Below are 12,112 nucleotides of genomic sequence, written 5' to 3' on the forward strand. Positions count from 1 at the left end.
GATGTAAGATGGCTAACAGGCACATGAAAGCATGCTCAGTGTCACTGTCGTCAGAGAAAGTGCACAGTAAAACCTCAATGTGCTGCTATCGCCTCACGTCCATTAGAATGGCCATCAAAAAAACAACCAAAAACCGGAAAATAACAAGTATTAGCGAGGATTTGGAGAAGCTGGAACTCTTCTGCATTGCTGGTAGGATTATAAAACGGTGCAAATGCTACGAGAAACAGTACAGAGGCTCCTCAAACAATTAAAAGTCGACTCCCATATGGTCTAGCGATTTCACTTCTGGGTACACATCAGGGTCTCAGAGCTATCTGCACATCCAAGTTCAAATGGCTCTACTCACAAGAGTCAAGAGGTGGAGCAACCCCAATATCCATTGGCAGATAAATGGATAAACAAAATCTGGTATACATATACAATGGAGGATTATTCAACCTGAAACAGAAAAGAAATTCTAACATGCTACAATCTGAATGAGCATTAAAGACCTTATACTAAGTCAAACAAGCCAGGCACAAAAGGACAAATACTCTACGATCCCACTTATAAAAGGTACTTAGAGTAGTCAAGATCATGGAAAACAGAAATAACAGAGGTTGCTAGGAGAGGGAGTAATAGGGAATTGCTGTTCAATGGGTACAGGTTTCAGTCTTACAAAACAAATAAAGAGTTCTGGAGATGGACGGTGATGCTAGTTGCACAATGACACGAACGTACCTAATACCAGTGAATTGTACGCTTAAAAATGGTTATGACAGTAACTTTCATGTTATGTGTAATTTACCATAAGGAAAAAAATTGGAAAGAAAAGAAAGTCGCATGCCACTGCATCAATGAACATTGAGGACATTATGTTAAATGAGATAGGCTAGTCATGAAAACATAAATACTATATGATTCCACTTATATGAGGTATTTAAAGTAGTCAAATTCATAGAAGTAGAAAGCAGAAGGCTGTTACCAGGGATGGGGTAGAGAGAGAAAAGGGTTGCTTAATGGGAATGAAGTGTCAGATTTACAAGATAGTTCTGGAGATCTTTTACACAATAATGTGAATATACTTAACACTACTCAAATATGCACTTAAAAATGGTTAAAATGTAAATTTTGTTAATGTGTTTTTACCACAACTGAAAAAAAGAATTCTAACTAATAAATTACAAGGTAATGATATATAAAATATTATCATTTTGAAATCTCCAATAAAATAAAGAATCTAAGCAATAATCACCAATGGTGGCTGGAAACACTAGGTGGGGAATTTTATGATAAACGAATCAAGCTGACAACCTGAACACACTAACAATTTTAACAACACAAAAAGGGGGTGACTAGACATTATTTGCTTCTTGATATGACAAAACAGGAGAAATATACACAATACTACCTATGACACTGTCATGCCAGATAAGCACCTAAATTAACAGGAAAGTCAGAGGACATAAAACTTCATTAAAGTACACCACAGGACTGCAAACAGCAAATTCCAGAATGTATGAAACACGACAAAAAAAGAGATGGGGAATGTATAGATAAAACGAACCTTAAAATCATTTCAAACATATTTTAACATATTATTTTTTATGGAAGTATAGTTGACTTACAATGTTTCAGGTGTGCAGCAAGATGATTCAGTTATACAAATATACATACATTATTTTTGAAATTATTTTCCATCAGAGGTTATTACAGGATATAGACTATAGCTCCCTGTGCCATAGAGTAAACCTTTGTTGCTTCATGCATTATCTGTTTTTTAATTAGAAATCAAGCATTCTATTCATACTAAGTCAAACAAGTGGAATCAAAATGTCATAATTTTTTTAGTTAGGCAAAAATTCATCCGTTTTTTAAAATATATATAATACATGTTTATATATATGTATACAAAAGATTTTCTACTACACCTGATAAAGGCTTGAGAAAGAAAATTTTAAAAAGAGATGGAAAAGTTGGAGAACATAAACTAAATGAAATGGGAGTACTGAATATGAAATAGAAAAAGTGAAACAAACTAGATAAAAGGTCATCATATAGTCCAGTTGTTTTTATTTAAAATTTTTTTTTACTTTCTTTTTTAACTTTACAATATTGTATTGGTTTTGCCATATATCAACATGAATCTGCCACAGGTATACACATGTTCCCCATTCTGAACCCTCCTCCCTCCTCCCTCCCCGTACCATCCCTCTGGGTCGTCCCAGTGCACCAGGTCTTTCGAACTCTGTGGGAGAGGGAGAGGGTGGGATGATTTGGGAGAATGGCATTGAAACATGTATAATATCATATATGAAACAAGTCGCCAGTCCAGGTTGGGTGCACAATACTGGATGCTTGGGCTGGTGCACTGGGACGACCCAGAGTCCAGCTGTTTTTAAACATGACTGCTCATTAGAAACATATCTGGAGCTCTGGAGAAAATAAGCAATACCTGAGCATTTGTATTTTTCAAAAAATTTCAAGATAATTCTGGTATGCACCTGGATTTTAAAAACTGATTTTTTTCAAAGGCTTTTCTATTATATCCTAGTTTTGGTGATATCGAGCTCATTTTTCTGTTGCCAATCATGATATAATGGTATTAAACGAGTTATAGTTACATAATCACAATAGTAAAAGATGTTTTGTATGTTTTCACAATCAATAGCCAGAAAAAGAAAAAAAAAGATAATTACAATTGCAAGCCTTAATGGGAACATGATTAACTGAATAATATAAAATAATTATAATATAAAATAATTACATACAATTTGGGGGGGGGGGTCAAGCAGAGTGATTGGTAAATGGAAATGCATACATGCACATGTTTTCATCTCCCCAGCAAGTCTATGTCTTTTGGTTGATGCATTTAATCCGTTTACATTTAAGGTAATTATCGATATGTATGATCCTATTACCATTTTCTTAATTGTTCTGGGTTTATTTTCTGTAGGTCTTTTCCTTCTCTTGTGTTTCCTACCTAGAGAAGTTGCTTTAGCATTTGTTGTAAGGCTGGTTTGGTGGTGTTGAATTCTCTTAACTTTTGCTTGTTCGGAAAGCTTTTGATTTCTCCATTAAATCTGAAGGACAGTCTTGCTGAGTAGAGTATTCTTGGTTGTAGGTTCTTCCCTTTCATCACTTTAAATTTATCATGCCATTCCCTTCTGGCTTGCAGAGCTTCTGTTGAGAAATCAGCTGACAGCCTGATTAGAGTTCCCTTGTAGTGTTTTATTTGTCTTTAATTTTGTCAGTTTGATTACTATGTGTCTTGGTGTGTTCCTCGTTGGGTTTATCCTACCTGGGACAGACACTCTGTGCTTCCTGGGCTTAGCTACTTCCTTTCCCATGCTCAGGAAGTTTTCAGCTATTATCTCTTTAAGTATTTTCTCAGATCCTTTCTCTCTTTTCTCCTTTGGGACCCCTATAATGTGAATGTTGGTGTGTTTAACATCGTCCCAGAGCTCTCTTAGGCTCTCTTCATTTCTTCTTTCATTTTTCTATATTCTGTTCTGTGGCAGTGATTTCCACGACTCTGTCCTCCAGGTCTTTTATCCATTCTTCTGCCTCGGTTATTCTGCTGCTGATTCCTTCTAGTGTATTATTCATCTCTATTTGTCTGCTCTTTAGTTCTTCTAGGTCTCTGGTAAACATTTCTCGCATCTTCTCAATCTTTGTGTCCACTCTCTTCTGAGATCCTGGATCATCTTCATTATTATTATTCTGAATTCTTTTTCTGGAAGGCTGCCTATCTCCGCTTCATTTAGTTGTTTTTCTGGGATTCTATCTTGTCCCTTCACTTAAGACATAACTTTCTGCTTTTTCATCGTGATTAACTTTCTGTAATACAGTTTTTGTTTTGGCCATCTGTGAGACTGTGCTACTTCTTGCTTCTTCTGTCCCCCCTCTGATGGCTGAGGCTTATGTAAGCTTCTTGATGGGAGAGTCTGGTGAAAAATTTGATGGGAAAAACTGGGTCTTGCTCTGTTGGGCAGGGCCTTGCTCAGTAAAGCTTTAATCCAATTATCTGCTGATGGCTGGGGTTGCACTCCCTCCCTTGTAGTCGTTTGGCCTGAGGTGACCCAGCCCTGCGGTCTACGGGCTCTACAGTAGGGTTAATGGCAACCTCCAAGAGGGTTTACTCCAAGGGGGCCCTTCCAGTGACCCTGTCTCTGTGGTGAGCCTCTGCTGACCCACGCCTCCACAGGAGGTCCTCCAACCCTAACAGGGAGTTTTGGTTCAGCCTCCGGTGGGGTCACTGCTCCTCTTCTCTGGTCTTGGTGCGCACAAAATTTTGTTTATGTCCTCCAAGACTGGAGTCTTTTTTTCCCCTCAGTCCTCTGGAAGTCCTGTAATCAAATCCTGCTGGCCTTCAGGGTCAGATTCCCTGGCCTTCCAGTCCCTTTGTCGGATCCCAAAGACGGGAGAGAACTTCTTTGGCGTTATTGTTCTCCAGCCTGTGGGTGACCCACCCAGAAGATATGGGATTTGATTTTTTTCATGACTGTATGCCTCCTGCTGTCTAACCTTGGCTTCTTCTTTTTCTCTGGATGTGGGGTATCTTCTTTTGGTGGGTTCCAGTGTCATTCTGTCTGGCTGCAAATTTTTGCAGGTTGTCCTCCTGCAAAGCTAGTTGCAATTTTGGTCCTCTTGCAGGAAGAAATGAGTGCACATCCTTCTATTATCTGCCATCTTGTACCAGACTTCAAACATAGCTTAATGTTTTATTTTATGTGGGTCATTATACTCTCAAACCAACTACCAACATATTGTTCATGAGACAAGCAGGGAAATTTCTACAATAGTATTTGATGAGATTAAGAAATTGTTATTAATTTTTAAGTGTGATAATGTAGTAGTCATGGAAAAAAAGGTATTCTAGAATTTTTTTTAACTTAAGCACAAATTGTTATATGATCTAGCGATTCCACTCCTAGGTATATACTGCAAAGAATTAAAAACAGAAATGAAGTAAAATGGAAAACACGAAAATAATGTACAGAGCTAATACTACAGATCAGTGGTAAGTACTACCTTTTCAATAAAAGGTCCTGGGTAGTGAGGGGAGGTGCTGGGGGGCAGTGATAGATCTAACTATATTTCTATCTTATTTCTTACCAAAATAATCCATTTCAGATGAATTAAATATTTAAATATGAAAAGCAAAACATTACAATTTTAGAAGAAAATATAACAGAATATCCTATGACACCATGGTATAGGAGTTCTTAAACAAAAACCATAAACCACAGAAGAAGATTAATAAATGAAAGCTATTTATTAGCTCATCACCACAGAGGAAAAACACAGGTCATCAATAAGAAGGTATTTTGCAAAGCCCAAGTCCAGAAAGACGGATTCATATCAAGAAAATAAGGTCACTATCAGTAAGAATATCAAGAATCAATACCAAGAAACCAACAGAAAAACCAGTAGATACTAAGAGAAATGTCACATGAAGAAACATGAAGGTCAAAAGGGAAAAGATGACCAGTATCATTATTTAAGTTTTTTAAATTCTAGTTAAAAACAGGACAATCATTTTACATCAAAAACACAAGCAACAATTTTATAATCTAACAATCGTAAGAGCAAGAGTTACCCTCAAACTCTATTCGTGGGAGTATACATAGGTTAAAAAATCATTTCGGAAACTAATGTCACCAACGCTGTGTGCTTAGCCGCTCAGTGCTCAGTCGTGTCCGACCCTTTGTGTCCCCACAGACTGTAGCCTACCAGGCCCCTCTGTCCACGGGGATTCTCCAGGCAAGAATATTGGAGTGCGCTGCCTTTCCCTCCGGGGATCCTCCCAACCCAGGGGTCAAACCCAGGATTTCCGCATTACAGGCGGAGTCCTTACCATCTGAGACACCGAATACCTACTAAGATGAAGACAGGCATGTTTCAGTACTCACCGATTACATCCCGAGTTTTTAAACACTAAAGAAACTCTTGCATACATGCACAAAAAAACGCGAATTAAAATAGCTCACAGTAGATTTGTTCATAATGGCAAAAAAATTCAAAACAACTCCAAAGTCAATCAACAAATATATCAATTCTCTTGTGTATTCAGACCAAGAAATACTATACATGAAAAGAAATAACTACAGGTATAGCCAACATGGATGCATCTCAACAAGAAAAATATGGATTGAAATAAGTCACTGTGTATTAAAAGACATATAGAAGAATATTCACAGCAGCAGCACTCAGAATAGCTCGAAACTGCCCAAATATCCATTAATACCACCTGACCCAGCTGGCAGATCCTCCTCCCAGAAGCCTCTCTGGTCTCCAGAGTACCACTCTCTGGGTCTTTCTGCTATGCCTCCATACACTCTTCACTGCCCCCTCCACCTTCCCCAGACATCTCAACATCGGAAGTACCTACTGCTGAGACACGAAACCTTTTCTCTTTTCTATATCCGCTCCCTAGGAGAGCTCATCCTTTCCCATAACTTTATGTACCATTTACAAATTTATGATTTCAAGTTTTATCCAGGTCCAGCCCAGCTCTCTCCCCTGAACGGCACACTTGGATCGCCACTGTCTTTCTGACACTCCACCTTGATGTCTAACAGGCCTCTCAAATTTAATATTGCCAAAATCGATCTTCTCATTTTCCACCCCAAATCTGCTCCATCGGTAATTGTTCCCATGTCAGTTAACTACAGCTCCACCCTTTCAGCCGCTTAGGAAAAAAACCTGGAGTCACCTTTAACCCTTCTCTTTTTTGTCACAGCCCCATCTCCTGTGTAAGCAGATCCTGTGCAGCAAGCACGTGTCACCCTTCCACCACCGCGCCCTGGCCCACACTGCCCTCAGCAGCAACAGCTTCTTGAACGGTGCTGGGCTCCCTTCTCTGCCCCATGCTCACTACTCCCTCCCACAGTTCTGTTCTCAACATAGCAGCCAGAATGATCCTTAGGGAGTGGAAACCAGTTTACAGCATGCCTCTGCAGCAAACTCTCCAATGGCTGGTCCTCCAGCTCAGAGTACAAGCCAAGCAGCTATGAAGCCTCTGCATAATCTGCCTCCCGTTCACTCCCTCCATGGCCTCATCTCTCACAAGGCAGCAATTCTTGTTCCTTTTGTTCATCTCCAGTGCCTAAAAGAGTGCTTGGCACCTAACAGGGGCTCATTAAATAACTGCTGAATGAATGGAACCATTTAAGTGCTGAGAATTGTGCCTGGCACCTCATTATGGCTCAGTAATTAGCCATGATTACCATTATTTCCGAAGGGTTGATGTGATGGAAAGGACACTCACAGAAACTCATCTCTTAATTTCTGCTAGTTCAGAAAAGGGCCCAGCCAGGATATACCTACTTGCTAATTCCTCTTTGCTGGCAGCACTCCCCTCTTCTTCAGATGGTTCTGCAGCAGTCTCTTGGCTGGGCTCTTTAACTCTTTCATCAGTGAGAAGGCTGACGGCCTGGGTGATGTCACCATTACTGGCCTAAGAGGAGGGAAAAAAACAAATTTCAAAAGTCAAACATCACGGCATTTAAAATAAACAGCAAGTGAGTTTGGGGGTTATAACTCCTTACTATCCTGGTGTCATACTAAATCTAGATATAATTCTAGGATATACGGTAGGAAACGTGAAGCGATGCCATCACACTCCCAGGTACAGGAAGGGAGTGGCATGGGCTGATTCCCCACAACACGCAAACAAGAATGAAACCTCACTGCTTTGGATACTTCTCCTCCCAACTGCACAATGGCTAAGGCACGATGTATCAGACTCCAAATGAAGTCAGCCCCTACAATAAAGGTGCCAGTCAGTCATCATATTCTCTAGTGGTGACCATATTTCTATTTCGTTTTAACTTTTTAAACTTTCCTTAGGTAAAAATTCTAACGTATACAACAGAAGTGGGAACATATAACTGAATCCCAAGTGCCCATCACTTGACTTCGATAGTCACTGAGCCACAGTCAATCTTATTTTATCTCTTCTGCCTCCTCTCCCCCAGATATTCTGAAGCAAATCCTAAGCATCTTATTACATCATCATCATTCAACATTTCAGAATGTATCTTTAAAAAAATATACAACCCACAGTGTTATTCTCACACAAATCACCAGTTTAAACTGCCCTGACTCATTTATTTTTTAGTTTGAATCAGGATCCATAAAAGGTCCATACAGGGCAGTTAGTTGATATTTATCTCAAATCTCTGCAGAGTTCCCTGCACTGTCTCTTTCATCCTCAACTTTTTCTTGCTCTTATAATTTATAGGTTGAAGATACTGGGTCATTTGACCTCTAGAACTTCTGTCCCTATACATATGCACTTTCATTTTGGCATAAAAATAGCTTGGACTGACATAACTATGATATGAACAACTGTTTTAAAACCTGTTGACTCAAAGAGGCCTTGAAACTAACCTTCAGAGCTTCATGAAGAAAAGAAGGGTCCTGAATGCCTGTGATTTCTCTCAGTTGATTTAACAGCATTTGGCAGCTCTGTATTTCAGAAACAAAATGAACATAAGACATGTGTCAATCAGAAAGTAAACCGGGATACATGTAACGAAGAGACATGAACATCTAGGGTAAACAGGCTTGAGAATTGCATTTCTTACTTTAAGAAACCAACAAGCTCCAAGCAACAAGGTACTGACTGTCAGACACACTGTGAAATGTCAAATGTATTACTCTTTTAAAAGCTTAATCACAGAAAATGCTTTTGATACTTGTGGAAGAAATACAAGTGACAAGTAAAACTACAAATGCATAAAACATTTAAACGTAACATTCTAGCCTTAATGGACACTTAAAGTGCCTCCTGTTTCTCTGTGAGCAGTGCGTAAGTAGGTCACTATAAGGAGTCCAGGGAATTTGCATGGATGTGAAGATGTGCTATTTTAAGCTGCACTGCACATGCCATTTGTGTGTGTCATTTTTCACTGACAATAAGTTTCCGATCATGTAATTAACAAACACCAACAACGTCACATTTGAAACTTTAGGTCTGATTGATTAAAAAGAAGTATAGATAAAGCTGGAATTTTCTGAATTACAAATAAAATTCCAGAGAGAATAAAGTATGGAGTGTTTTCTCTTCACTAATCTGAATCATGGCAAAACCTTCCGTGCTATGAGATCAGTTTATAACCCCTTTCAGCCTCAAAGCCTTCACTAAGCATTTGGTCCTGTTTTGCACAAAGACAAAAGTTAACACAAAACACGTATTTACAAGTAAGCTCAACTTAAACGGTCGGCTGGCCCAAGTGAAGACACAGTGATCTTTCAGATGAATACTAAAAACGAAATAGTTCAAACTTAGTCCAGCCAGCAGAAATCTAATTTATACTATTCTTAAGGTTATCCTAGAATGAAGCCCCGAATCAACAGCTGATGTTGACCACTAACTATCTTTTGGTTAGTGCTGTGTCTCCAAGAGGCAGTCTAGTTCCCTGCCAGCTGTAAGAGAAACAGTATCCTCTGTTCTTCAACAGCTGAGGGCCCAATGCAACACTCAAGTATCACGAACTAGAAAAAACGAACTGAAACACCCCTGTGCAGTCCTCAGAAAAGCATCAACAGTCTTTCTGTTCTAGTCACAGGCCATGGTCATAGGCTCGAAATGGAACCCTACCCTGCTGAGCCCAGCAGTCCTGGAGGCTGGGCATCTGTCTCAGGCAGTCACTGCCTGGGCACTGGGAGAAGGACTTTTGCACTAAGAAGTGTCCAGAGCTAACCTTGGAAAACACTGAAAACACCCAGCATGTGATGTTTAGAAAAGTAATGCATCAAAAAGTCTGTTTTCAAATGAATCCTAATTCCATGATCATACTGTGTTGCTGCTGCTGCTGCTAAGTCGCTTCAGTCGTGTCTGACTCTGTGCGACCCCATAGAGGGCAGCCCACCAGGCTCCCCCGTCCCTGGGATTCTCCAGGCAAGAACACTGGAGTGGGTTGCCATTTCCTTCTCCAATGCATGAAAGGGAAAAGTGAAAGTGAAGTCGCTCAGTCGTGTCTGACTCTTCGCAAGCCCATGGTCTGCAGCCTACCAGGCTCCTCTGTCCATGGGATTTTCCAGGCAAGAGTACTGGAGTGCGGTGCCATTGCCTTCTCCAGATCATACTGTGTAAAAGTGTGCAAATCTATATAGCTCAATCATATCCAATTTTCTAAAAAGTCCAAAATGACGTATCCAAAAAAGGATGGAATAACAACTGCGAAGGGGAAATGGGTAGTGTATCAGCCTTGAACTGGAACCAAGGAGAGAAGAGTGGGATAGACAGACACACCTTCACCTCAGACCACTCAGTGTTTCAACAAAAGACAATGCCAGGTGGAATAACAGCTCACTCACACTGCTTACTTCCCACCAGGTGCTGTTCAAAGCACTTCAGAGGTATTAACTCATTTCTCTCTCAGAACAAACCTGTGAGAGACACACTGTGGCCGTCTGACAGAAGACTGAGGCACAGAGAGGTTAAGTAACTTACAGAAAGTTACTGCTAGTAAGGGTTGGAGCTGGGACTGGACCCCAGGCTGCCCGACCCCAGAGTCTGCACCCTAACCTCTATGCCATGCTGTATCTGAGAAGACGAAGAAAACAGGCAAAAAACGCCTACTTAATGCAAAACAATGCAAATATTTTATTCTTAAATTTTGACCTTGATCTTAGCAAGTTTCCTATTTTTATTGTAGCTGCCTTTATAGAAGCACAGTTTTGATTACTTAGTAGAACAATCAGTTCCAAATAAGCTACCATCAGGAGCTAGAGAGGTAAACACTAGAAGATACTGAATCTAAGGTGCCATCAGTTATAAAATGGTGTCACCAAAGAGAAAAACTGCTGCTCAACTATGACACAATACCTTCACGACAATCCTAGGAGACACATGACCTGGTCACATCAGCTTCTCGTAGCTCCAAAATGTCTCATTTATGTTGAGAAACACAAGTCACCCTGCTTCCAGGTGCATAGCCTGGCATGCATTAGGTAATTCTTTAGCATATTTCTCAGCAACAACATCAAAAAAGGCTTAAAACACCTACAGTATCTCCCTTTCTGAGGTCCCATGATGCATTCGATTGTAGTTTTGCAAGAAAATCTCAACTTGCAATCATTCCTCCAAAGACAAATATTTTACTTCACATAAAATCAAATCTGTACCCTGCTGTTCTGTTTCTATGCTTTTCTTCATAGTTTTTGTTTCACTGTTGAATCATCGTGTGATCTTTTTAAAGTCGTTTTAGACGGCAAGTAAACTAACCATGCAGTACCAACAGGGTGTGTAACCTGGCTGCCATGGTGGCAGGAACAGCTATGACCAAGCCCACATGTGTGTAGACCATAAAAACTACACCACATGTGCTATGTGGAGGATAGTAAATTAAGGAGCATCTCAATTTCAGAGATCTCAGAATGTCGAATAAGTGCTAATCAACGAAATATGGTATTCAAATGATAAGTACCTTACTAACCATTACATGTGGCCACAGGTTAAAGTCCCACTCCTCTATCTCCACGCTGAAAGAGGTAGCAGCAGACATTAACACATCTAGAATACTCTCAGGAAAGGAAACTCAGGTTCCCTTTTTTTTAAAGCTATTGGGCAGAGATGACGACAACATAAAATCATTCTGTGCAGCTCCAAGAACAGTGTTATACTCATTTCATCTCCCTCAAGAACTCTGTGTGTGTGCTAAGTCACTTCAGTCTGACTCTGTGTGACCCTATGGACTGTAACTTGCTAGGCTCCTCTGTCCTTGGGGATTCTCCAGGCAAGAATATCGGAGTGGGCTGCTCTGCCTCCGCCAGGGGATCGTCCTGACCTGGGGACCAACCCGCATCTCCCACGTCTCCTGCACTGGCGGCAGGTTCTTGACCACTAGGGCCACCTGGGAAGCTCCATACTATTCAAGGACTCCAGCCCCTTACTATTCTCTGCCCTTTCTAACCTCCCATGCTGAGGGAACAAACGAGCCTGTAAAGGAATGGGACTTACTATCTTTACCTGCTATTTCTCCCCATGTAGACCTCTGTTTATATGTGAAAATTCCTGCCTCCATAAAGACAAGAATCACACAACACACTACCTAATGTGAATTACCCACAGGACAGTGCTGTTCACAGTTGTAACCAACACTTATTGAACGCCTTT

General features: G+C 40.3%; 1 protein-coding gene across 9 annotated transcripts in view; it reads right to left on the minus strand.

The window, feature by feature from the left end:
- USP28 (ubiquitin specific peptidase 28) overlaps positions 1 to 12,112 on the minus strand; it is a 63,775-nt gene that overhangs the window by 36,145 nt on the left and 15,518 nt on the right. For all 9 annotated transcript variants that reach the window (XM_070803454.1, XM_019975050.2, XM_070803453.1 and 6 more), the window contains exons 2-3: positions 8,380 to 8,457; positions 7,315 to 7,444 (exon numbers count right to left, since the gene is read on the minus strand). In XM_070803454.1, the coding sequence (XP_070659555.1) occupies positions 7,315 to 7,444; positions 8,380 to 8,457 (208 nt within the window). The remainder of the gene's footprint in view (positions 1 to 7,314; positions 7,445 to 8,379; positions 8,458 to 12,112) is intronic.

This window comes from Bos indicus, chromosome 15, assembly GCF_029378745.1.
Source record: "Bos indicus isolate NIAB-ARS_2022 breed Sahiwal x Tharparkar chromosome 15, NIAB-ARS_B.indTharparkar_mat_pri_1.0, whole genome shotgun sequence".
Classification (NCBI taxonomy): Eukaryota; Metazoa; Chordata; class Mammalia; order Artiodactyla; family Bovidae; genus Bos; species Bos indicus.